This window comes from Heterodontus francisci, chromosome 38 (genome assembly GCF_036365525.1).
Source record: "Heterodontus francisci isolate sHetFra1 chromosome 38, sHetFra1.hap1, whole genome shotgun sequence".
Taxonomy (NCBI): Eukaryota; Metazoa; Chordata; class Chondrichthyes; order Heterodontiformes; family Heterodontidae; genus Heterodontus; species Heterodontus francisci.
In genome coordinates, this window is record NC_090408.1 from 25,993,759 (window position 1) to 26,021,266 (window position 27,508).

Sequence of the window (27,508 nt, forward strand, 5' to 3'; positions counted from 1 at the left end):
TTTTTTTTTTTAACTTATATGAACGCAATTTAGGCGGTATTTAGTGAAGGCAACAGGAGTCTCGCACGCAACCTGAAGAGCCAGCGAGTGCCCTCTGTTGCCTCTTTTCAGGAAAGCCCACCGTATTACGTACCAATCAGGCACGTAACTGAGCAACGGTGGGCCTTCCCCAGGATTGAGCACGCTGGGGCAGAAGTCCCGCACACTGAGGGCTGCCAGCCAATCAGATGCCGGCAGCTCTTACTCAGCAGCGCTACCACGGAGCTGGTGGCTGCTGCTGGAAATGCACCCACCCGAGGCTTAGGTTCCTCGACGGACCCAAGCCACAGGTGAGTGATGGCAGGTGGAGTTTCGCAGGGTGGGGGTTGTGGGGGATTGGAGGTGGGGGGGTGGGGGGGGGGTCAGCAGCAAGGACTGGGGGGCAGCTCTCAGCGGGCCCCCCCTTCCCAATGCTGAATCACTTGATCAAACGCTAAGTGCCTGTGAACGAGGGACACCCCACCCCCCTTCCCCGCCCCACCCTGGAAGCCGCCAAGCAACCCTGCACGGGTTTAGTTGTCATGTGTGACAACAGGCCAGCCCGCCATTGGGCTAGTACCAGTGGCAGCAGGAAGAGGCCCTTAATTGGCTATTCATTATTAAGGGCCTCAATTAATGGTGGGGTGGGAAGGCTGTCCACGAGCCTTCCTGTCACGGACTTAATTGGGGTGGAGACGGGAAGGTGGCGGGGTCCCCACACATCACCACCTCGCCTGATTAAATCCTCTCCCGGCCTTCAAACCTGCCACAGAGGAAAACGTTAAATCCAGCCCCCTGTTTTAAAATACAAACGCTTACATGTATATTTTTTTCACAAAGCTTTGGCGAATTAATGAGGCCCCAATACTTTGAGGGAGTAAAATTTGTGTCATTCGAGATATAGTCATTAATATGGCAGTAGCTTTATGTTCAACTGCCGAGTTACATTCCCTCAGTCCAAACAAAAATCAAAATTTAAACACAAGTATACGTGGACTAAAGGAATATTAAAGCATCTTTATAACCGCTCATTTTAAAGGTACATTGGTGAAGCTTAAGACTATCCTTGTTGTTAATATTTGTGATAAATCTATAATGACCCTGATATCGTTTCATACATAACAGAAGGAACCTCTGTTGACAGAAGAACAGCACATGCAGCAGCCATCAAGTTTTGCCTTTACAAGGGACAAGTGTCCATTAGCGAGACCTGCAACATCATCCCTCACCAGACTGTTACATTGGAGACCTGCGGTTTCAACACTTCACACCCTTTGGTGATGATTATTCACGGATGGACGGTATTCCTGCCTCTTCCCATTATGGTTATAGAAAAGAGTTTTTTGTTGTACAGTAATAATCTTCTCTGTGGGAGAAATGAAATTAGTAGCAGCCTGGATATGAGGTGAAAGCACAAAATATGATCACAGCACAAATGTGGTTTAAAGCGACAGCCTCCCGTAGAAAGAGCAGGTCCTAGAATGCACAAAGCACCTCAAACCCTTACATCTTCAAACTGAAAGTGGCCACCAATGTATGTTCCGACCACCAAATAATCATTAACGTATCATTTAAGTATAAGATTGGTTTGCATTAGAGAAGAAAATAATAAATTTGGGCAACAGTTTGGCTTTCACAATGAAAATATATTAATTTTATGTAAGAAAAATACACAGCTTGTTGTTTGATCCAGATTAGCTTGTCTAATAAATACATTTATGATTATGCTTAACCATTTAAAAGATTTGATTAATGTAGTTTTCTACTCCTGGTCTGTAAATGAACATGCTGATGAGAGACAAATGATACCTACATAATGGAGAAGGGAATAAAAGGATATGCTGATAGTGTGAGATGAAGTAGGGTGGGAGGAGGTTTGTGTGGAGTGTAAATATTGGCATATACAAGTTTTTTAAATTTATTCTTTCATGGGATATGGGTGTCACTGCTAAGGCCTGCATTTGTTGCCCATCCCTAATTGCCCTTGACAACTGAATGGCTTGCTAGGCCATTTCAGATGACAGTTCAGAGTCAACCACATTGCTGTCGGTCTGGAGTCACATGTAGGCCAGACCAGGTAAGGATGGCAGATTTCCTTCCCTAAAGGACATTTGTGAACCAGATGGGTTTTTAATGACAGTCACGATCGTTTCTTGGCACCATTACTGAGACTAGCTTTCCATTCCATTTGTTTAAACTAATTAATTGCATTTATTAAGTAATTGAATTTGGATTCCACCAGCTGCCATGGTGGGATTTGAACCCATGTACCCAGGGCATTAGCCTGGGTCTCTGGATTACTAGTCCAGTGACATTACACAACGCCACCATCTCCCGAATGGCCTGTGTCTGTGCTGTAAATTCTATATAATGTAATGTAATATGCAGCATCTGCAAAGAGCAAAGGTAAGATGGACGGAGCAGTGGCAAATGGAATTTAATCCTGAGAAGTGTGAGGTGATGCATTTTGGGAGGACTAGCAAGGCAAGGTAATATACAATGGATGGTAGGATCCTAGGAAGTACAGAGGGTCAGAGGGACCTTGGTGTACTTGTCCATAGATCATTGAAGGCAGCAGCACAGGTAGATAAGGTGGTTAGGAAGGCATATGGGATATTTGCCTTTATTAGCTGAGGCATAGAATATAAGAGCAGGGAGGTTATAGTGGAGCTGTATAAAACACTAGTTAGGCCACAGCTGGAGTACTGTGTACAGTTCTGGTCACCACACTATAGGAAGGATGTGGTTGCACTGGAGAGGGTGCAGAGGAGATTCACCAGGATGTAGCCTGGGCTGGAGCATTTCAGCTATGAAGAAAGATTGGATAGGCTAGGTTTGTTTTCCTTGGAGCAGAGAAGGCTGAGGGGGGACCTGATTGAGGTATACAAAATTATGAGGGACATATAAAGGGTGGATAGGAAGAAATTTTTTTCCCTTAGCGGAGGTGTCAATAACCAGGGGGCATAGATTTAAGGTAAGGGGCAGGAGGTTTAGAGGGGATTTGAGGAAAACTTTTTTCATCCGGAGGGTGGTTGGAATCTGGAACACACTGCCTGAAGAGGTGGTAGAGGTAGGAACACTCACAACATTTAAGAAGTATTTAGATGAGCACTTGAAACGCCATAGCATACAAGGCGACGGGCCAAGTGCTAGAAAATGGGATTAGAATAGTTAGGTACTTGATGGCCGGATGGACACAATGAGCCAAAGGGCCTGTTTCTGTGCTGTATAACTCTATGACTCTAAGAGAACTTTCATCTTGGTATAATTAACAGGACAATTGATGAGGGAAGATACTGCACAAAGGGGATTCACATTTTTCCTTACACTCTTTGTCTTTTCAGGTTGATGGAATGTACGAAAATTGGATCTGGAAGATGGGGACTGCACTGAAAGTCAAACTAAAAGATATTAATGTGATCGTGGTTGATTGGCTGTTACTAGCACATCAACATTATCCAGTTGCAGCAAAGAACACACGAATAGTTGGACATGAGATTGCAAATTTGTTAGACTGGCTGGAGGTAAATCTATGAAATTGAGGTCTTCTAACAGTTTTTGCCACAGTTGTTGTTTATTTTTGATGTGACATTCGTTACCCTGTGCTCAAGGCGATACATTAGGTGCTCAAGGCGATACATTAGGTCCTCACCGAGTGGTTGTAGAATTCAGTTGTGTAAAACAAAACAAATTCAACGCAATAAATATTGTCCAATTAAAGACATGCAAACAGCAGCCACAAATCCCAAAACCACTTAGATTTTCACAGGCTGGAGAAGGAAAGACACATAATGAAATAGGATCAACCTTTTTCAGGTCAGTTAATCCAATTACTAGTTATTGTGGAGCTTTTCAATTTGATGCTCCCTGCCAATTTAAAGGCTCCAGTTTCATCTTGATCACCCCTGAAATCAGGGGGATTGTTCAACAATCAATCAAGACCTAAAGAAAGAATTGAGTTTCCAGTGTCAATGAATCTTCAGGCCAAGAGGTTTCTGGTGGGATTCAAACTTCCAGCCAATATGAATTATGGGGAAATGTATTTACTGTAGTGCAGAGAGCAATGAATTGATATTACAGACTGAGGCATGAGAACTGGAAAATCTCACTCAAACTAAAGAGAAGTGAATATTTGCTAATGGCCTCAAATGGTTACTCTGCCTTGTTCTTCTGACTATCTTTTTCCTCTTTCTTGCCTCTCCTGTCTATATGAAATGCCTTTCCATTTATTTAACTATCTTTCTCTTAATCCCTTTATTTTTTCTTCTCTTTGGTGGCTTATCTCAATTCTGTTCCCATTAAAGTTTTGCTTTTATTCTTCCTTTAATATACAAATGTTTCATCCATTTCTTTTTTGAATCTTGCTTATTACTTCATTTCCTTCTGTGGTTTTTGGCTTCAGCTTTTCATTATTCTGTTTTGTCTTATCCATTTTCCATCCTTTACTCTAGTTTTTTTTTCCCCCATCAGTCCTTTTCTCTGTATTTTCTGAGTTTCCTACATTACAGCAGTCACAACACTTAAAAAGTACTTCATTTGCTGTAAAGTGCTTTGGGATGTCCTGGTGTTGTGAAAGACGTGATGTAAATGCAAGTCTTCTTTCATTTTATTTGTCAGTTTGTAATTTCCAGTTTAAAAGATTTAAAAAATGTTTTCCATGTCCTGTGCTCTGTCTGAATTTCCTTTCTTGAGGCTGATTTCCATATCCTCTTTTCTCCTGTTCCCAATGATGTTGTACACCTGCATTCCACTTACACACAATGTGCGCCTGCTTCTAACCACAAGTGTGATTTGCCTACGGGAGCATTACAATTGGTTTCCATGCTAGTTTTAAATTAAAGCAGCATTGTTTTCTCAGCTGCACTGGAAGGAAAGGTAGTTGTAAAACTCAAGTTAGAGTCCAATGATTTGCTGGATATTCTTAACTCATTGGAAATAACAATATTTATTTTTTTAGAGATACAACACTGAACTGAGTCTGTGCCGACCAAGAACCACCCATTTTTATACTAACCCTACAGTAATCCCATATTCCCTACACTAGGGGCAATTTACAATGGCCAATTTACCTATTACCTGCAAGTCTTTGGCGGTGGGAGGAAACCGGAGCACCTGGAGAAAACCCACGTGGTCACAGGGAGAACTTGCAAACTCCGCACAGGCAGTACCCAGAATTGAACCCGGGTCCCTGGAGCTGTGAGGCTGCGGTGCTAACCACTGCGCCACTGTGCTGCCCATTATGGTAGCAATCGTCTGTTACATCAGGGAAGTTGGCGAGAGTGAGCTTTCACGACTTGGGGTTTATACTGAATGACTATCAGAGTTTTTAATGTGGTCTTTCTTTTATATTCAAGTCAAAACGGTTCTAATCTTACTCAAGAAAGGGTGTAACGGCAGTCTTAATAACTACAGGCCGGTTAGTTTAACATCAGTGGTGAATGAGTTTTTAGGAACAATAATCAGGGGGAAAAAATCAACAGTCACTTGGAGAGGTTTGAGCTAATTAAGGAGATGCAGCACGGATTTGTAAAAGGAAGATCATGCTAGACTAATCTAATTGAAATTTTTGATGAAGTAACAGATAAAGGGAATGCGGCGGATGTTGTCGATGCAGATTTTAAGAAAGCATTTTATAAAGTAACACATAAAAGGCTGGTTAACAAAATTGAGGCTCATGGGATAGGAGGGTTAGTGTTTGATTGGACAGAAAACAGCAATTCTCGGTAAATAGAGGATGGTAGACAGTGGTGTTCCCCAAGGATTAGTGCTGGACCACGTTTTTTTTTTGCTCTAAATAAATGACTTGTATCTTGGAATACACAGTAGAATTTCAAAATTTGCCGAACTTGGTGTGGCAAACAATGTGGATGATATGAACAGCCTGCAATAGGACATAGATAGGCTAGCAGATTGGGCAGACAGGTGGCAGATGGAATTTAATACTGACACGTGTGAGGTGATGCATTTTGGCAGAAGAAATAGGGAGAGGCAATATATACTTAATGACACATTTCTAGAAACAGAGGGACCTGTGGGTGCATGTGCATCAATGGCAGGACAGATTGAGAGTGGTTAACAAAACATATGGGATCTTGGGCTTTATAAAAAGAGGCATTGAGTACAAAAGCAGGGAAGTTATGCTGAACCTTTATAAAGCTCAATTTGTGTCCCGACATGAGTAATGCATCCAGTTCTGGTCACCGCAATTTAGGAAGGGCGTGAGGGTTCCTGAGAGGGTGCAGAGGAGATTTACCAGAAAGGTTCCAGGGATGGAGGATATTAGTACAAGTTAGGTTGGAAAAGCTGGGGTTCTTCTCCCTGGCGCAAAGGAGATTGAGGGGAAATTTAATAGAAGTGTACAAGATTATGATGGGCATAGATAAGTTAGACAAGGAAAAACTGTTCTCATTAACTAATGGTACAAGAACTGGGGGACACAGATTGAAGGTTTTGGGCAAGAGATTCAGGGAGTGTGTAAGGAAGAACCTTTTTTACACAGCGAGTGGTAATGACCTGGAACTCACTGCCCACAAGGGTGGTGGAAACAGAGACAATCAATGGTTTTAAAAGGAAATTGGATGGGCACTTGAAGAAATAAACTTGCAGGGAATACAGGGATTGAGTGGAGGAGTGGGACTGACTGGATTGCTCCGTGGCGAGCCAGCATGGACTTGATGGACTGATTGGCCTCTTTGTGTGCCGTAATGACTTTATGACAGTAAGTAGATTTTTGTTTACCTTGGGTGGTAATGCTGTGGAATCTGCCCCACTTACACCCTTGGTAGAATCCATAGCAAGGATAGCAACAGATAAGCAACTGTAGTTTCTTAACCTGAACCCCTTTGCCAAAAACAAGAATTTATTGGCATGTTGATTGTTCAGCTACCCAGGGTGGACAGCACTACCGACAGAACAGGGAGAAGACATCTCTTATAGATGGTTCTCTGCACCATTACCAGGAGTAGAGATGCCTCATTTACCGTACAGTAGTGCCACTGACATCAGAACTACTTCTGATGACTATATTGTAGAATGAGGGGAGCTATAGAAACTGTCTAAACTATACATTGCGTTCTGGTTCAGGCCACTTCCATCATGAAGCAAAATGTGGAGGAACTTGTACTGTACGGCCAAGAACCAAAATAAAGTCAATGATGACATCAGCCTGTGTTCAGGGGTGTTTTCACAGTGTGGATTGACGCTGCCATTAAAAAAGGGCTGTTTCAAAATGGGAAAACAAATTCAAATACGGCTGAAAAGTGGAAACAAACCTTTAAAATATTGGGACTGGGAATCTATAAATACTTCCTCAAAAACCAAATTATCTACCCTAGAAATCAAAATCAATTTCTCTAAGTGTCACCCAACCCATTAAAATAAGGCTTGTAGGGGATAGATATCTTGAAAGGACAACCTGCAGTTCTTTTCGTAACTTGGTTTTAAAGTTGTGAAGCTTCAGGTATGCTGACATTAGCATTTTTAAAGGAACGTATAATTCCTTGTTGTAAGCTATATTTGCTTAAATATTTCTGGGTGGCTCACTAACTGTGGCTTAGAAGGTAAGAAGGCAACCTTCCCAGGCCCCCTACTCTGTCGCTTTGTGCTGGTTACTCTGAGGTCCAGCTCCAGGGACTCCTCTCCTACCAACATAGAGTGTGGAACCTCCCACACATTGATCAGGCTGAAATGAGGAATCAGCAATGATTTAGCCTTATGGGGCTATTCAGACCAGTCAGCTAAACCTCGATGGTGGGAAAAATATTGGAAAACTTCTGAGGGACTGGAGAAATCTTCATTTAGAAAGACTTGGATTAGTTAAAGACAATCAGCACCAATTTGTTAAGGGAATGTTTTTCTCTGACTAACATGATTGAATTTTTTTGAAGAGATAACAAGGAGGGTTGATGAGGGTAGTACATTTGATGGATTTTATGGATATGGATTTTAGCAAGGTTTTTGATAAGGTCCCACATGGTCACAAAAATAAAAGCTCATGGGATCCAAGGAAAAGTGACAAGTTGGATCCAAGATTGGCTCAGGGAGGAAGCAAAGGGTAATGGTCGATGAGTGTTTTTATGACTAGAAGGCTGTTTTCAGTGGGGTTCCACAGGGCTCGGTATTAGGTCCCTTGCTTTTTGTGGTATATATCAATGACTTGGACTTGAATGTAAGGCGTATGCTGAAGAAGTTTGTAGATGATACAAAAATTGGCTGTGTGGTTGATAATGAAGAAGAAAGCTGTAGACTGCTGGAAGATATCAATGGACTGGTCAGGTGGGCAGAACAGTGGCAAATGGAATTCCATCCAGAGAAGCGTGAGGTAATGTATTCGGGGAAGGCTAACAAAGCAAGGCTATACACAATAAATGGCAGGATACGGAATTGTGTAGAGGAACAGAAGGGCCTTGGAGTGCATGTCCACAGACAGGTAGATAAGGTGGTCAAGAAGGCATATGGGATACTTGCTTTTATTAGCTGAGGCATAGAATATAAGCGCTGAGGGGTTTTACTGGAACTGTATAAAACACTGGTTAGACCACAGCTGGAGTACTGCATGCAATTCTGTTCATCTCACTATTGCAAAGATGTGATTGCACTAGAGAGAGTGCAGAGAAGATTTAAGAGGATGTTGCCTGTGCTGGAGAATTTTAGTTATGCGGAAAGATTGGATAGATTAGAGTTGTTTTCTTTGTAACAGGGGAGGCTGAGGGGAGCCCTAATTGAAGTGTATAAAATTATGAGGGGTCTATAGAGAGTGGATAGGAAGGTTTATTCCCCTTGGTTGAGGGGTCCATAACCAGGAGGCATAGATTTAGGGTAAGAGGTAGGAGGTTTAGAGGGAGTTTGAGGGGAAATGTTTTCACTCAGAGGGTAGTGGGGATCTGGAACTGAATGCCTGAAAGGGTGGTAGAGGCAGAAACACTCATAACATCTAAAAAGTACTTGGATATGCACTCGAAGTGCCATAACCTACAAGGCTACAGACCAAGAGCTGGAAAGTAGGATCAGGCTGGGTGGCAATTTGTCGGCCAGCACAGTCACGATGGGCCGAATGGTCTCCTTCCACGCTTTAATTTTCCGTGCTTGTATTCCATTTCTTGGGGTTCCAATATTGTGGCACATGCAGTATCATGAGTCAACAGCACAAAGGGCAAGCTGTTCTCTTGTCTGTGTCACAGTTGCTTAAGTATCACAACTTAATTCAAGTACCGAGTGTTGCCTTCTGCGCTAGAAAATAACTCGATATCCTGCATCATGTAGGTTAGAGGGGTCCTTGACCACATTCTCCAAAATGTCCCTTGTATATGGATGTGGTTTTGGTTGTTGGAGGCCAATCATCTCAGTCACATATCACTGCAGGAGTTCCTCAGGGTAATGTCCTAGGCCCAACTATCTTCAGCTGCTTCATCAATGACCTTCTCTTCATCATTAGTTCAGAAGTGAGGAGGCTCACCGATGATCGCACAATGTTCAGCACCATTTGCGACTCCTCAGATACTGAAGCAGTCCGTGTCCATATGCAGCAAGACCTGGACGACGTTCAGGCTTGGGCTGATAAGTGGCAGTTTATATTTGCACCACACAAGTGCCAGGCAATGAACATCTCAAACAAGAGAGAATCCAACCACCTCCCCTTGACCATCAATGACATTATCATCGCTGAAGCCCCCACTATCAACATCCTGGGGGTTACCATTGACCAGAAACTAAACTGGACCAGCCATATAAATACTATGGCTACAAGAACAGGTCAGAGGCTAGGAATTCAGCAGCGAGTAACTTACCTCCTGACTCCCCAAAGCCTGCCCACCATCTACAAGGCGCAAGTCAGGAGTGTGATGGAATACTCTCCACTTGCCTGGATAACTGCAGCTCCAACAACATTCAAGAAGCTCGACACCATCCAGGACAAAGCAGCCTGCTTGATTAGTACCCCATCCACCACCTTCAGCATTCACTCCCTCCATCACCAACGCACAGTAGCAGTAGTGTGTACCATCTACAAGATGCACTACAGCAACTCACCAAGGATCCTTCGACAGCACCTTCCAAACCCGTGACCTTTACCACCTAGAATGACAAGAGCAGCAGATGCATGGGAACACCACCAACTGCAAGTTCCCCTCCAAGCCACACACCATCCTGACTTGGAACTATATCGCCATTCCTTCACTGCCTCTGGGTCAAAACCCTGGAACTCCCTTCCTAACAGTACTGCGAGTGTACATACCCCACATGGACTGCAGAAGTTCAAGAAGGCAGCTCACCACCACCTTCTCAAGGGCAATTAGGGATGGGCAATAAATGCTGGCCTAGACAGCAACGCCCACATCCCGTGGAAGAAGATAAAACAAGGTTTTCATTGCAGCCTAACTTACTGAACCCCTTTAAATCACAGTAGAAGGAAATTGAGAGTTGTAGTTAGAGAGTTTGGGCATTGCAGACATTTCAATGGGGAACAGTATGGTTTATTTTGCAAAACTGAAAGCAGGTATAAAACAAATTATTAAATATTAAGATGACTTAGGATTTAACCTTTACTCATTCAAGAAAATATGAATTGTGGAATCCTTAATATATTCCATAATTCCTGAAGTCAATGCAGGTTAATATTCAAAAGCTAAATAGTGTGAATGCTAGAAGTTGGCCCATTATAAGCAGAGCCTGATCTTTAATTTCATTGACTGTAATGGAACTGAATATCTGTGTAGAACAGGTCGCCAATCTGATATTGCCAGTTTTACACCTCTGCCCAAGACGAATGTTTATCCCTTAAACTTTGCAATACATCCTTATTTTAAACCATTTACGAATAACTTGGACAAATATATTCAGAAACTACTGTTTCCATGTTTAAATTTGTTGAATACCCAGAGTTGGGATAAAACACTTTGGGTGAGATCTTGCCAGAAGGGGAGAGGTCCTGATGTTGGGGAGTTTTTCAGGTGGCCATCACACTGGGACAGGAGGCAGGACTCCCCGCGATATTGCCAGGATGAGGCGATCAAGAGCCGGTAGGCGGGGAAGGCGGCCAATTAAAGACAGTGGGCAGGCCTTCTCCATGCTGTTGGCCCAGAGGGCTGGCAACTGTGCAACCTTGACAGTGCCACCAAGAGAGGTGGGCGCTGCAGGGGCAGCAAGGGAAACGAGAGGGCGCCTCTATTTTGAGGCACCCTCGCAGAGGTGGCAGAGAGCCTTTGTTTTGCTGGAGCCAAGCAAGCAGGCCCGGCGATCGGAAGGGTAACCTGTCCAGTGAGGGCAACCTTTGCCACTGGTGGCTCCCTCCTTGGCCTTCTGCTCCAATGGCCCCATGGCCGCAACCCCTCCACCCCAGGAAGCTGCAGGGAGGCCACCTCCTTGCAGCCGACAGCCTCCACACGTGGCAGGGGACAGCTCCATCACTGGCAAAATGCCAGCAGCCAGGGAAAATAGCCCTTCATTGGGTCTTTAATTGTCTGAATTGGTCACCCGCCGTCGGTGGACAAGCAGTTGAGCCGCTGCCATTCCTGCCATTGGGCAATTTTCCTAGTGGCGGGACTGCGTTGGGGAGCTGTCCCAACATGGCTCCCAGCATTTTACCCGCCCTCCTCCACCTCCTTGCTCGCCATTCGGGAGCTGATAAAATTCCACCCTTTAACTATGAACATTAGACTGACATTATCAACACTTAGTTGAATTGTTCTACTTTGTGGGAAGCAAGAAGGATCTTGTCATACCAATCTAGGGTAGATGGCTACACCACCTTCTGATACATCCAGGAACTCTAGCCAACTTCAGAAAAGAAGTAAATAGAGAAAGTGCTGGAGAAACTCAACAGGTCTGGCAGCATTTGTGGAGAGAGAAGCAGAGTTAACATTTCAGGTCAGTGACCTTCCATCAGACCGTTCTGAGAAAGGTCACTGACCTGAAACGTTAACTCTGCTTCTCTCTCCACAGATGCTGACAGACCTGCTGAGTTTCTCCAGTACTTTCTGTTTTTATTTCAGATTTCCAGCATCCGCGGTATTTTGGTTTTATTTCAGAAAAGAAGTATCGCATCCATGAATCATTACAATGTATCCAAACCATTCCCATTCTTTTTCACTGTACAGAATTCCTGCCCTCTATAACTAAGTGTAAAACTTTGATTCCAGCAGAAAATATTACTTCATTATGCGTGCAATTCTCGAACACAATAAACCATTTTTTCCTCTTTCACGGGGTGTGAGCATCACTGGCTAGGCCAGCATTTGTTGCCCATCCCTAATTGCTCGAGAAGGTGGTGGCAAATGGCAAATTAAATAGCAATTTTAAGGTAGTAATGTCCCAAGACATGCCACACAGGGGAAACGGATACTCAGCAATTGAAGAATTAGGAGAGATGACAACAGGTTTGGCCATAAAGGTTTTTGAAGAAACATTTAAAGGTGGAGAGTGAAGTGGTCAAAGTAAAGGGAATAAAAGAGGGCATTCCAGAGAGTATGGTTGAGATGGCAGAAGACTCTGCCACAGATGGTGCAGTGGAGAAGGAGGAATGCTTAAGAGAATAGAGCTGAAGGAATGAAAGGCATTGCCTGGGACACAGAGCTGGAAAATGTTGCAGAGGTAGGTGAGGCAAGGTGAGGACATGGAAGGATTTGTAAAAGAGGACAATTGCATTGGGATAGGGAGCCATTGGAGGTCAACAAACACAAGGGTGATGGGCAGGACTTAGGACAGGACAGGATGTGCAGAGTTCTAGACAACTTGGGAGTTATCGTAGGAATGAGCGTGGGATGTCAACAAAGACGTGCTGGTGTGTTGAGTGTCGAGATAAAATTGTGGATAACAATTGGAGTTTTTTTTTAAGGGATGGGTTAGGTGATTTGCAGAGATGGAGGGAACTTTAGTGATGTTTAAGAAATGGTCTTGAAGCTCAGCTCAGAGTCAAATAGGACTCAAAGAGGTTATGCAACATCTGACTGAGTAACTACGGGGTGCGTATGGAGTTTATCATAAGCTGAATCAGATGCCCCGTCATCAAATTGCTGCAGGATCCAAGTTTACCATTTTTGGTAGGTAAGCTGTGTGCACCTCAGAGTTGAGCTTTACATTTTGCTGGAGCTGGATTCATTAATATCTGGTTGACTTACATTTGGGTGAAGCTTTTCAAAATTCTACTGGAATTTGGGTCAAATACATGATATAAATACTTGATATAAATTTCACAATGAAAAATCTCCAGATGGAACTGATTAGTGCAGGTACAAGAGCAAGTTGTTAGACTGTCCTTGAACTACTGCTGAGTATCATTTTATATAGATCATTCTTCCAGCGCTTTCCCATTCTCCGTTGTCTGTAGGTTTAGGAATTTTATCCACTGATCTATTAGAATACTACAGTGGGGAAGAATCCTCAACACTGTTACTATGCTGACCAAAAGACTGTTTCTTGTATACTAGACCTGAGCCACTCAACTAGCACAAGTGTAACTTGTAATAAAACAAAAGCACGAGTGCATAAAAGATTTCAGTTTCAAAGTGAACTCTAATTTTGTATACATTTCAAAGATTAATTCCTTGGATGGAAACTCCAGAAAAAGAAATGCATTTATACAGTACCTTTCACAACCTGGGGTCATGCCAAAGCACTTTACAGCCAATGTACTTTTAAAGTGTAGTCATTGTTGTAATGTAGGTAGCCAATTTACGCATAGTAAGCTCCCACAAATAGCAATGAGATAAATGAGATCATCTGTTTCAGTGATGTTGGTTTTAATTTAACATTTGATTATTTCATGTTTTTGGTTGAGAGCTATTATTTTATTTGAGTCAATGCGCATCCGGCCACTCACCTTTGCTGAGTCCTTATTTATTGGCTACAGGTGACAACGCAGGGCTATTATCTTTCTACCTGTACAAGTTTTCCATTAGCCAGTTGAAGATTACCAAAATGCTTCTGATGTAAGTGTGAATCTTATACATTTTCAGGAATCCTTTGGGTTTCCAAAAGGAAAAGTTCATCTGATTGGATACAGTCTTGGGGCTCATGTTTCGGGATTTGCTGGAAGTTATGTCACTGGACCAAAACAAATTGGAAGAATAACAGGTAATATTGAAAATGTAAAGAACGTATGAGGCTTAGTGATACTGCCTGGGATTTGTGTCAAATTCTCATGGAGTAAAGCACATTCTCAGCAATGGCACAAAAAAATCAAACCAAAGTGCAACACCACTTTTAAGTTTAAAAAAAATATATAATTCTAAATTCTATCATTCAGCATTGTTCAGAATCTACTTCCTATTTTTAAAGGATTCTGAACTCAAGGCATCTTAAATAAAGGAAATCTGAGTGATGACCAGAACAAATCAGATAATTGAAAACACGTTAAAGATGTTTTCTCTGTAAAAATGAATAGATCTCAGCTCATAAGATGACATGCCTGATTTTTGTAGGACTGTTTCATTCTATATTAAACATGACGGTGTGTTCACTGTTTAAACTATTTCAGTTGTCTCCTCTTTACCTATATAGTAAGAGAAAATTTGTGTGCTAAACAACTTTGGAAACGTGTAAGTAGGAGTAGGCCAGTCATCCCCTTGAGCACGCTCTGCCATTCAATTAGATCAAGGCTGATCTGTACCTCAACTCCATTTACCCATCCTAGCTCCATACTTTGTACCCTTAACTGACAAAAGTCAATTGATTCCAATCTTGAAAGCTCCAATTTTCCTAGCATCTATAGCTTTTTAGGGAAGAGAATTACAGATTTCTACTATCCTTTGTGTGAAAAATGCTTCCTGATTTCCCTCCTAAATGGCCTAGCTGTAATTTTACGATTATGTCTCAGATGAAACGATTTCTCTGCATCTACCCTATCAAATCCTTTTTAACATTTTAAACATCTCAATCAGAACATCCTTCAGTCTTTTATAACCACAGGAATACAAGCCAGCTTTCCCTTGGCAAAATGTTGGATTTTTTTTTTTATTCTTTGGGATGCGGGTGTCACTGGCAAGGCCAGCATCTGTTGCCCATCCCGCAATGCCCTTGAACTGAGTGCTTGCTAGGTTATTTCAGAGGGCAGTTAAGAGTCAACCCATTGTTGTAGGTCAGGGGTCACATGCAGGCCAGACCAGGTAATGACAGCAGATTTCCTTCCCTAAAGGACATTAGTGAAACAGATTTTTTTTAATGACAATCAATGATAGTTTCATGGCACCATTACTGAGCATAGCTTTCAATCCCAGATTTTTTTTTTTTTATCAATTAATTGAATTTAAATTCCACTGGCTGCCATGTGGGATTTGAACCCATATACACTGGGCACTAGCCTGGACCTCTGGATTATTAGTCCAGTGACATTACCACCACACCACCATCTCCTGTGGCTGTGGTGATGAGGGAACGAGCATTCAGATTCTCTCATGATACCAAAAATCCAGTCTGACTGGCTGTAAGCACTGTATCAAATCTGTAAAGTAACCACACACATATAGACATAGTGTATTGCCACCTGAACCTTCCCATCGAGGTCCACCCCATGTAGATAAGGGCAAACTTTTGGGTTTCCTCCTAAAACAACCTGACAGTGGTGGAAGGGGAATTGCACCATCCAGTCAATATGCAGCACCATGGAAAACAGCCCAGTACAAAAAGGGAAATGGGAAAACTGCCATTGTTGGGAATCTGAAATGAAAACAAAAAAGTGCTCAGCAGGTCAGTTAGCATCTGTAAAGAGAAAAGACAGGTTAGGATGCTTCAGGTGTGCACCCTTCATCAGACTCAAAATATAATGTGCTTGCCGGGGCTAAACAAGGAGAGTTTTTCTCCTAAATCTGGTTTCCATTCTTAGTTTATTTTCAAAGGCAGGTTAGCACAGGAACAACATCCCACATAGTCCAGGCAACACACACGAGAGGCAAACACAAACCTACTTATAGAATCATACAGCACAGAAGGAAACCATTCGGCCCTTTAGGCCTGTGCCATCTCTTTGAAAGAGCTATCCAATTAGTCCCCCTCCCCTTCTCTTTCCCCATAGTACTGCAATTTTTGCCCTTCAAGTATTTAAACAATCCTCTTTTGCAAGTTACCATTGAATTTGCTTCCACCACAACATGTTCTGCTTGACATAAAATCAAGCCATAACAATGCAGTCAAAAACAGACATCAACATTGCTGCAACAAGCAGTCACAGCAGTAAATGGTAGAGCCATACCTCAGAACCAGACTCCACACCTATCTGTAAACTGCTATGTAAGACTCGTTCATCACTCAATATCTCTCTTTTATGTATTCTGAACCATATACACTGCATATTACACCAAACATGTAGCACTGTATATTGTGACTAAAGACCATTGCATTGAGAAGAAATGTTCCCTTAGCAACTGCACTGTGATCAATGAAAAGGAACCTTAAACTAATTAAAATCCATAGCCATGGCAACAATGACAGAAGCAATAATTTTGTTTGCTGCCAGCATCACCTGATATCACTGTGTGCACACATTTATTACCCTTTTCTGACCTGTTCTAGGCTTGAATTAATGTTTCTTCTACTCCAATGTCATAAACAGGAATCACTCGGTGGACCATTTGGATATGTCACGTATCCAAGTAACAGATGCAACGTCAGAATGCGCTCCTCACTCAGTTTGCATATTGTTCAGTTACAGTTTCACTGCCAATTTGAACAGGTCTACAAACTGCACACTTCTTTCTAACTGATAGCATTGTATATAGATTCATCTCTTTCATAAAGCAGTTAATCAATCTTAAATTCTTGACGTTTCATCTCTTAATCCTTACCCTTTCGCAGTCACACAGGAAAGCGATGAGGACTCAAGGTAAAACCTGAGAATGAGGTTCCCTCCCCTCCCCCCTCGCCCCCAGTTGCAATCTGCAACAGTACAGTTTGCAAATGCAACCATGTTAAAAATTGATCAAAACTGAGATTCAAACTTAGGTCTGCAGTGAGAATGCATTGCTCCAATCTCTGGCTACCAGACTGTTGAGGAATTTTCAGTCTTCGCCTAAGATGCCTATTGTAACAATCTGACCAAGAAATAAAAACATTTTTATAGCAGAAATAAGATTTACATTACTTCACCATAGCATCATCATGCTATCCAATTAATAATCATATATTGATTCAATGTTATATTTTAATTCTATATGGGATCAGGTAAGGTCCTGGATTGATCTTAAACAAGTATCTGAATATGCCTCATGTTTCTATTGGGCTTTATCCATTTTTCACTTTATCCCATGTGTTGTTTTTCATATTATACTGGAAACCATACAGAAATTAAATATAAGGAGTGCACTTTCAGTGTTATTGTCCACGTTTTTTTAAATGCTTATTTTTTAGTCATTTAAAAAACAGTTTTCTCCCTTTAGGTTTTCCTTTGCTACACTCCATTCCTCAGCCAGTGGATAAACAAGCTATTTCTGTGTCTTTCCTGCTCTACAATTGGGAATCATACAATGCAGGAAATTGTGGATGTCAATCACGCACCATTACTACCTTGTGCAATGTGTTAAAAGATTAAATCAGTTGACTGTTTCATAGCATTGTTGAATAAGATATGTTACAGCAAATGGCTTGAATTAAGATTTTTTTCAAACTATTTAACTACATGGCTTTGAAGCTTTTCACGAAAAAGGCATCATTATAACATGGTTTCACTTAATACAATATCCTTGAAGTAGTGTAAGCTCTGCTTCAGGAGTGCAATATCAAACTGTTTGACTGATGCCTCAAGTATCAATGTGTGGAATCTTTAGACGAGCATATATGCTGAAAATAGGGTACACATAATGCATTATCCACTTGAACCCACAGCTATTACAGAAGTTGGGTATAAGAGACTTCAGCACAAATCTATGCTTATACTTCAGTGCCATACTGAAGTGAGTGCTACAGTGTTGAAGGTGACACTTTCTGATGAGATGTTAAACTGAGGACCCCATTCTGCCCCCTCAGGTGGTACAAAAGATGCCTCGGAACTATTTGAGCAAGAGCAAGGGAGTTCCGACAATGTTTTGGCTAATATTTATCCCTGAACAAAAAACTAAAAACTGATAATCTTGTCATTTACTTTATCACTTTTTGTAGGATCTTGCTATGTAAAAATTGGTGCCACTTTGCCTCAATTACAATAATGATCACACTGCAAAGAAAGGACTTAATTGGTTGTAAAGTGTTTTGCTCCATCCTGAAGTCATCAAATGTGTTAAACAAATGCATGTCTTTCTTTTACAAAAGCACTCTGTTCATTGTTTATTGCACAGGTCTCGATCCAGCTGGACCGCTGTTTGAAGGCATGTCATCAACGGAACGATTATCTCCTGATGATGCAAATTTTGTTGATGCTCTACACACATTTACTCAGGAACATATGGGACTAAGTGTTGGAATCAATCAACCTGTCGCCCATTACGATTTCTATCCAAATGGTGGCACCTTTCAACCTGGCTGCCACCTCAAACACATGTACAATCATATTGCCCAATATGGAATTCTAGGTATGACTTGACCATGGACAAAATGTTTGTAAACATTTCAGTGTATGAGAAAAATAGGTTACGCTAAAAGCCATATTGACAATGATATGTTTAGTGATTCAATTAATGTTAATGATGAAGGGATTTGGAAAAGGACATGAAATGTGGAATTAAGCAGTGGGCATGTCCAAGACGCTTGTTGAGTACAGCAGGAAGGAGAATTCATAGAGTGATGTATATCATTGTACAAAGACATTCCCTAATTTTTGAATAACTTTTCAGAAGGCTAATTCAAAACTAAAAGATAACGCGGGCATGACATGGCCCATTAGTCGAGCATCTATCAGGCCGTCAGTTTGAGTTGCAGGAATGGCCATCAGCAGAATCTTCTTGGCTCAGTTGTGCAAATGGTTGTCAGTTCAAAGCCCGAGTTACAGGATCAAGCGTTGGGGAGGCAACAAGATGTATCATCTTTTTTATGGGGCTGGGTGGGGTGGGGGGGGTGGGGGGGGGTGGTGTGGAAGAGGGGAAAGTACAGATTTCACATCCTGCAGACATGGAAAAGTCCATGGTATAAACTATCCCCTCTGTCTGGAGTTGGATGCGTAATGAAAGCAGCAAAATAGGCATTAAAAACATATGCAGTTCATTTATTAGTATTTATCTCCATTACTACACCATATAAAGTAATGTTCAATAAATGGAAAACCTCACTGGCATACTAACCTTGACTTCCCTATGTGCATGAGTCATCTGTGCATTTCTTCATTAGTGTTATCCCAATGGTTTACTGCTGGATTTAAAATGACACCAATCAGGGACTCTAGACTACGTAGAATCATAGAAAGTTTAAGGCACAGAAAGAGGCCACTTGGCCCACCATGTCTGTGCCAGCCGAAAAACGATCCATCTATTCTAATCCCACCTTCCAGCATTTTGTCCGTAGTGCTGCAGCTTACGACACTTGAGGTGCATATCCAGACTCCTTTCGAATGAGTTGAGGATCTTTGCCTCAACTACCCTTTCAGGCAGTTAGTTCCAGACCATCGCCTCCTTCTGGGTGAAAAAGTTTTTATCATCTCCCTTCTAATTTTTCTACCAATCACTTTAAATCTATGCCCCTTCGTCACTGACCTCTCTGCTAAAGTGAATAGACCCTTCACCTCCACTCTATCCGGGCCCCTCAAAATTTCATACATTTCAATCAGATCTCCCCTCAGCCTTCTCTGTTCCAAGGAGAACAATCCCAGCCTATCCAATCTTTCTTCATAGCTGCATTTTTCCAGTCCTGGCAACATCCTCGTAAATGTCTTCTGTACCCTCTCGAGTGCAATTACATCCTTTCTGTAATGAGGTGACCAGAACTGCACATGGTACTTAAGTTATGGCCTAACCAATGAGTTATACAGTTCCAGCATAACCTCCCTGCTCTTGTACTATTTACCTCGACTAATAAAGGAAAGGATTCCATATGCCTTCTTAACCACCTTAGCGACCTCTCCTGCTACCTTCCGAGATCTGTGGACATTCACTCCAAGGTCCCTCACTTCCTCTACACTTCTTAGTATTTTCCCATTAATCGTGTACTCCTTTGCCTTGTTTGACCTCCCCAAATGCATCACCTCACACTTCACCAACTTGAATTCCATTTGCCAATTTTCTGTCCATCTGACCAGACCATCAATATCTTCCTGCAGCCTACAGCTATCCACCTCGCTATCTACCACACGGCCAATCTTTGTGTCGTCCGCAAACTTCTTGATCATGCCCCCTACATTTACGTCCAAATTGTTAATATGCACCACAAAAAGCAGGGAACCCAGTACTGAGCCCTGCAGAATGCCACCGGAAACAGCCCTCCAGTCGCTAAAACAGCCATCAACAATCACCCTTTGTTTCCTGCCACTGAGCCAATTTTGTATCCACCTTGCTGTATTTACCTGGATCCCATGGGATGTTATTTTTTAACCAGTCTGCCATGTGGAACCTTGTCAAAAGCCTTGCTAAAATCCATGTAGACCTTATCAACTGCACTACCCTCATCTATTTTCCTTGTTACCTCTTCATAGTATTCGATCAAGTTGGTCAAACAAGATCTTCCCTTAACAATCCATGCTCACAATCCTTGATTAACCTGTGCCTTTCTAAGTGACTGTTTAGCTTGTCTCTCAGAATATATTACAATAATTGCCCAATACTGAGGTTAGACTCACTGGCCTGTAATTATTTGGTCTTTCCTTCGCTCTCTTTTTAAACAGAGGTACATTATCAATTCTCCAATCCTCCGGCACCACACCTGTATCCAGTGAGGACTGGAAAATGATGGTCAGACCCTCTGCTATTTCCTCTCTTGCTTCTTTTAACAGCCTAGGATACATTTCATCTGGCCCTGGTAATTTATCAACTTTCAAGGATTCTAATCCCTTTAATACTTCCTCTCTCCCTATATTTATCACATCCAATACTTCACACTCTTCCTCCTTAACTACAATATCTGTATCGTCCCCCTCTTTTGTGAAGACAGACGCAAAGTATTCATTAAGAACCATATCAGTATCTTCCGCTCCTACACATAGGTTACCTTTTTGGTCTTTTATGGGCCCTACTCTCGCCTTAGTTATCCTTTCACTCTTAATGTATTGATAAAATATCTTTGGGTTCACCTTGGTTTTGCTTTCATGCCCTCTCTTTTTGCTATCCTAATTTCCTTTTTGATTTCACCCCTCCACTTTCTATACTCCTCTCAGCTTTCTGTAGTATTGCTCAATCAATTTCTAAGCATAATCAGTGAATTAACAAATTTACTTTAGGATTATAGCATACATGTGGGCAGAATCTCAATCTAATATAACAGGTATGCATTCCTATATAATCATATTACATATTTGGGTAATGGTGAATACTAGTTATTGCTCAAAATAGCATCTCCAGAAGGTCAGTGATTGCCTTTGTTACTGCTTTGTGTTAACCTTCAGGCATTGTTGCATCATACGTCACCCCAGCATCGAAAGGTGCCAATTATTTTACATTAACTAATGTTTTCAAACTGTAGTCTCAAGGTTATCATAGCAACGGCTCATTTCTTTCATGGTCTCGCAGGTATTACAGAAACTGTGAAGTGCGCACATGAGCGATCTGTGCACTTGTTCATTGATTCTTTGCTGAATGAAGACAAGCAAATTGTTGCATATTGGTGCAATGATCTGAGCACATTCAACAAAGGAGTTTGTCTGAGCTGCAGGAAGAATCGATGCAACACATTGGGTTATAACATTAAAAAAGTCCGTACTCAAAGAAGCAAGAAAATGTACTTCAAAACCCGTGCTAATATGCCCTACAAAGGTAATGTGCCCAATTGTTTCCATTGCTTGCTTTGCAAAATAAAATGTAGATTATTCAGATGAAATACTAAATATTAAAATGAATCCCTTCCTGCATTTGAACCTGTCTTTCCCTTCTTAGCTGATCTTAGCTGATGCAGCAGTAAGATTGCCAAGGCTGCAGAGGAGATATGTCAGCTCAGGCTCCCACTTCTAACTGCATTCAGTAGAGACTATGCTTGTGTGGACATCAGGTGAGGACAAGACTGCACCTAGCTATGATGTTCCATGGTTAAACAGCCTGCCAGCACTTATCATAAAGAATGGACCCATGGCAAGGCTTAAGAGGTCACTAGGTGACCATTTAAATGTACCCCATCAACAGTCAACATGTTCAGGAAAGGGAAGAAGAAAGATTGGAGGCGAAAAAGACCCCAAGATTATTAGAGTAGTAGCTTTTTGAATTATATGTATTTCATTGTAATAAAATGAATATCATCTTAATGCAATTTTTTCAGTTTATCATTACCAGTTCAAGATTCGCTTCATCAACCAGACAGAACACAATAAACTGGAACCTTCTCTCAAGGTTTCCTTGTTTGGAACGCAAGGTGAAGCTGAAAATCTACCAATGAAATTGTGAGTACTGTACTGTCTAAGGGTGTATGAATAACAAAGTTTCCACGTTAATGAATTCTGCAACACACAGAAGTGCGTAAAAAAAAATTGATCTAATTTGTGCTGTTTTCAAAGAGAGAAAATCTCAAAACTTTATGTTAATATGGGCGTCAATGTAGACCCATTCCCAGAAGAGGCTTTCCCTGTACACCACAGGTTCCCTTTGTAAACTTATAATCCATGTGGATACAGGTAAATATGAGGGATGGTCAGTTAATGCTTGCCTTACTAGCAATGCCCACGTCCCGTGAACAAATAAAAACAAATTTAAAAAATACTGTAGGGATGTAATCACAGAAAATACTATAGTAACTTGTGTTTTTATGATATACGCGGGGAGCCATTAAACCTTTCTGCAATGGTAAAACATCAGCTTTTTCTTGTACAGACTTTGCTTCCTTTGACTGATCCTCCAGTTGCATATTTTGCCATTGAAGAACCTTGTTTTTTTTTCATGGGATGTGGGCGTCGCTGGCTCAGGCCAGCATTTATTGCCCATCCCTACTTGCTCGAGAAGGTAGTGGTGAGCCGCCTTCTTGAACCGCTGCAGTCCATGCGACGTAGGTACGCCTACAATTCTGTTCAGAAGGGAGTTCCAGGATTTTGTCCCAGCAAAGAAATTATTCACTTTTTGAAAAAGGAAATGTTGAATTTCCCTATTTTGTATTATTTATATGAGCTAAAACACAGAATCTGCTCACTAGATTAAAGACAATTTCTTATATGAAACACAGACAATGACACTAATATGTTTAGAGATATGAAGCACCAAACATTTGGCAAATATGCTGTGAAATGGTTAAATAATTTCCATTAAAAATGTATTTCTCAATAAACCAATTTTTATTTTTAAGGACAATATTCTGGGTTACTGACAAGGTGAGTTCAATCCTTCAGTTTTGTTTTTGTGACACCTTGAGTACCAATTGCTTTAAGTAGGCAATGAGTGTCTGTCCAACATCAGGTGGCATAAGGACTCCAGTACTTTGTCAGTGTTCTGTTTTTAATCTTGTTGGTATTAGGACCAAATTTTGATCACTGCATTTTCTGGGTCAAACCATGGCTCATGCTTTCTAAAGAGTTTGGAGAAGGTCCATGGATGATTTACTAAGCAGTGATATTAGATTCAAATAGTGCAATTGCTACATAAAAAGGTGCAAACATTCATAAACAAACGAGATGCTAAATACAATTAATTTTACCAGGAATTTCCCTTTTGATGCATTAATAGTCATTTAATATACAAGTTTTGCAACATTCACAGTGGATAAACCTTCAGCTTGTCCAGCTCACAGAAAACTCCAACAATTTATATTGATAAAGCCAATCAAAAACAAAACTTGACCTTTAATCAAAGTATCCACTTCAACAGAGATCAGTGAATATTGTATTTTTGGTCCTATCATAGCCTCCTTCTTGGGCATTTTTTACTACTACACAAAAGTCCGCACTTTGTTAATTTTTTTAAAAGTCACAAGACAGGTTATAACAGCATTAAAATTCTAATATGCAATACTAAGTTACTGTGGACAGACTGATTTGGTAGTAGAACTCTTTAACTTAAAATGCCCAGCAGCTATGGTTGATCTTATCCTGCACTTGGGTTATGTCGAGATGGAGCATCTATGGGGAGATTACTGATCTGTCATTGTTGGTAGCAGCAATTTGAGATAATGGATTAAGAAAACTTAACAACCAACAACTGCCTAACATAAATTACATTTTATTTGTGCTTTTACAGCATGTTTCTACAATACACTAAATAATGACAACACTGATGTAAAGTTGGGTTTGCATTCATTCAAATATACAATGCTTTTAGTGCCAGCACAAAAGCTTTTGTGTAAATAAACAAAGAGTGAAGATGAACAAATGGCAAGGGGAACTCTCACATTTCATTAATATCAGTAGTCGTGAACTAAGCCATTATCTGTACTTGTTCATCATCTGGGCAAACCACCAAGTCTTGCCATTTCAAACCAATATATCTCAGTGTAATACACATCTTTATGGTGGGTTTACTAGATAGTCTGTCTTGCAATTGTAGTAATGCCATTAGTACGTTCATTCAAAGCAAATGGCAGCAAATAATTAGATACAAGAGTAATGTACTGCCATTGCATTCATTCACTTAGTACCAGGCAGTTTTGCATTTCCGCCCCGCCCCTAACATGTACAGCTGAGCTCCTCTCATTTAACTTTCTTCTATTATAATTTTCAAGTTTTAAGACTGATTTGACATAATGTAGTAAATTGCAGCAGCATGAGTTTCAGCAATGTTTGTTGACCGTGGAGGTTTCCTGTGTTCAGTTTTGGTCACAATGCAAAAAACATGTACTGCATTAGCGATGAAACAGCAAAGGGCATCAAGACCAATCCCGAGTATAAAAGGAATGAACTATGAATAATTAAAGAAGCGTCATCTTTACAATCTATAGAGAAGACAGTTATGTGGGAAGAGCTTTTGGAAGTATGTAAAATATTATATGGTATAGACAAGGTAAATCCACATATTGGGCCAGGATTTACTTTAAAAATAACAGTGAGGCTAACGGTGCTCACTGTTGTTATGCACAAGTCGGACAGCAATTTCAAGTGAGGACAGATATGTGGTTAAATCGCAAAAATCCAGAAGTTACCAGCTGAGATCCACGGCTTCTTTCTATAAGGTACATGAAAACAGTATTTTGCTATCTAGCTTCCCATTCACATGTACCAAACAGTGTCAAGTTCCTGAACTGGCATCATAAAGACAGACTAAACTCGCCACAGAAAGTTAGAGCTTATCCACTTCCGTCTAAGTACTCTTATTAGCAGAATTATAAGTCTTAATTACTGCCAATCTCTCTGGCACTGAAAAATAACTTTTACAAGCATGAGGTCCCATTTCTTCAGCTTTTAATTGTTAATGATTTAAAATATATATTTTTTTAAAACTTTTTTTTCACTTTTAATCCAATCTTTTTGCTCTCTGTACCTAATTCAAACTTGTACTTCCTGGTTCAGACTGCACTGGATAAACGATTCTTCAATCTGCTTGGTTAACTTTTGCTTGCCCTGTAGAGGGCAAGGTTGTTTCAGTCGCCCATTAGCAGCAACTTGGCGTGCAAAATTTCCTTCGAGTGTTTAGGATTATTTATGAATATTTACAGATACGCACTTACATTGTTACTGAATGGACTGCCAATTATATCCAGTAAGAGAACCCAAGCCCCTTCTAGCTGTGTTGTTTCATCTTAACAGGTAGCACTTGAATTGAATTAATTAATTAATCGGAATAGTGTTGCAAAAAACACCCAAATCCCCTTTAATTAAAGCTCAAAAGACTTGTTTCTGCAAATTTGGGAAAATGTTTACTTGAAAAGAATACAATTTTACTCTGTTATCCAGGATCTTCCTAACATCCGGGTAATTGGATTAGAGGTGCAGGTCAGCAATGATCTAATTGACTGGAGGAACAGGCTCAGGGGCTCCATAGTCTAATACTCTTCCTACTTTCCTATGTTCCTAACAACCCTTTTGACTCATCTGTTCTCTCAGTGAGAAGGTAATTCATACATGCGTCTGAGTTTAATGCAGTCAGTTTTTGGGGGGCACTTTCTGCATTTGCAGATGAAAACCACACAGCTCCAGGGATCTACCCCACCTTCAGCTGAAGTGGCATTCAGGAGATTTTACTATCTGCTGCTGTTACTATTTCTGCAAAGCTAAGAATTCTTCAGTTTAGGTATTCTAGGTCATTAATTAAAGGGAACAGTGATGGTCCCAGTATAGATCCCTCTTGATCTTGTAACCAGATTCATTACCGATCTACTGCCAGAGTTATAACAGTCAGTGACCAGTCCAATGTAATAGCTGTCCTATAGTGCCATAGGGTCTATGTTTTCCTTTTATCCATGCATGTGGTACTTGATTAGAGGGTTTTTTTTTCAAATAGCAACTGACAGATCTTCACCCAGCATCTGGACAATTCTTCACAAAAACTTAATTGAGTTAGTAAAGCAGGATCTAAGTTTCATAAAATCATGTTGATTATGCACAATAACCACCAAATTCTCCCAAGGTCATTATTAATCACATTCTATATAAATGCTTTCCAACCATTTCCCCACTACTAATGCCAAACTCATGGACCAGGATCAAATTTTCTGAAATAAAGGGACCACTTGAGTATAACCTTTTCATCCATGGCAACCAACCAAGACCTCAACGAGTTACTGAACAGGTAAGCTCGTGACAGCCAAATGACCTTCAACATTACCTTTAGTATTCCGGGATTTATGGTACTGGGTCCTGCAGCACTATCAATTTTAAGTGAATTGATCTTAGCTAAAAACATTTCTGCAATTATTTCTAATGAAGCAATTTTACCTTAACAGCTATTCTATTGTACTGGAACCATGGCATAGTCTCCTAAGTATTTAGCTCATCAGACAAGTCTTTAACTTAATACATAACTTGCTCTGATAATCTCTGAAAAGACCTAGGCAACTCTTGACTGTTCTGACTTCTAATTTTAAAAAAGCCTTGGCGTCGACACTGAAATTGTCCACAATAACTTTTATCTAATCCCATTCTTGTATTCCTGATACTACCTTTAGTTAACTTAAAAAAACAAGAGGGTGCTGGAAACACAATAGCTTCCATTTCTCTTTGGCAGGAAGTCCTTGTAGTAAGAACAAAGGAAAGATAAATTCTATGATGTCCGAGTAATCTCTGACCTGTATTTTATTTCCTCTCCTACACAGTGGAATTCAGTTCTTTAATGGTTTCTCCATTATTTGCACCCTCTGGTGTTAGAAATAACAATGACAATTTTCATAATCATGTTCACCTATGCTAACATACATACAATAGAATAAGGGTTTCATCTTTCATGCACATACTTAAATGAACTAAAATTGAGATATTCTTTTGAAGATGAATATGACTAAAAAGCAAACTTGTTTGAATATCAAATCTCAGTTTTCCTTATCTGTAAAGACAAAAAAAAATGCATATATATTACTCCTTTCCTCAAGA

General features: G+C 40.8%; 1 protein-coding gene across 3 annotated transcripts in view; it reads left to right on the forward strand.

Annotated features, from left to right (window-relative positions):
• lipca (lipase, hepatic a) overlaps positions 1-27,508 on the forward strand; it is an 83,445-nt gene that overhangs the window by 38,291 nt on the left and 17,646 nt on the right. For all 3 annotated transcript variants that reach the window (XM_068017897.1, XM_068017896.1, XM_068017898.1), the window contains 6 exons: positions 1,144-1,319; positions 3,363-3,542; positions 13,968-14,085; positions 18,276-18,509; positions 21,588-21,830; positions 22,327-22,447. In XM_068017897.1, coding sequence (XP_067873998.1) covers positions 1,144-1,319; positions 3,363-3,542; positions 13,968-14,085; positions 18,276-18,509; positions 21,588-21,830; positions 22,327-22,447 — 1,072 coding nt within the window. The remainder of the gene's footprint in view (positions 1-1,143; positions 1,320-3,362; positions 3,543-13,967; positions 14,086-18,275; positions 18,510-21,587; positions 21,831-22,326; positions 22,448-27,508) is intronic.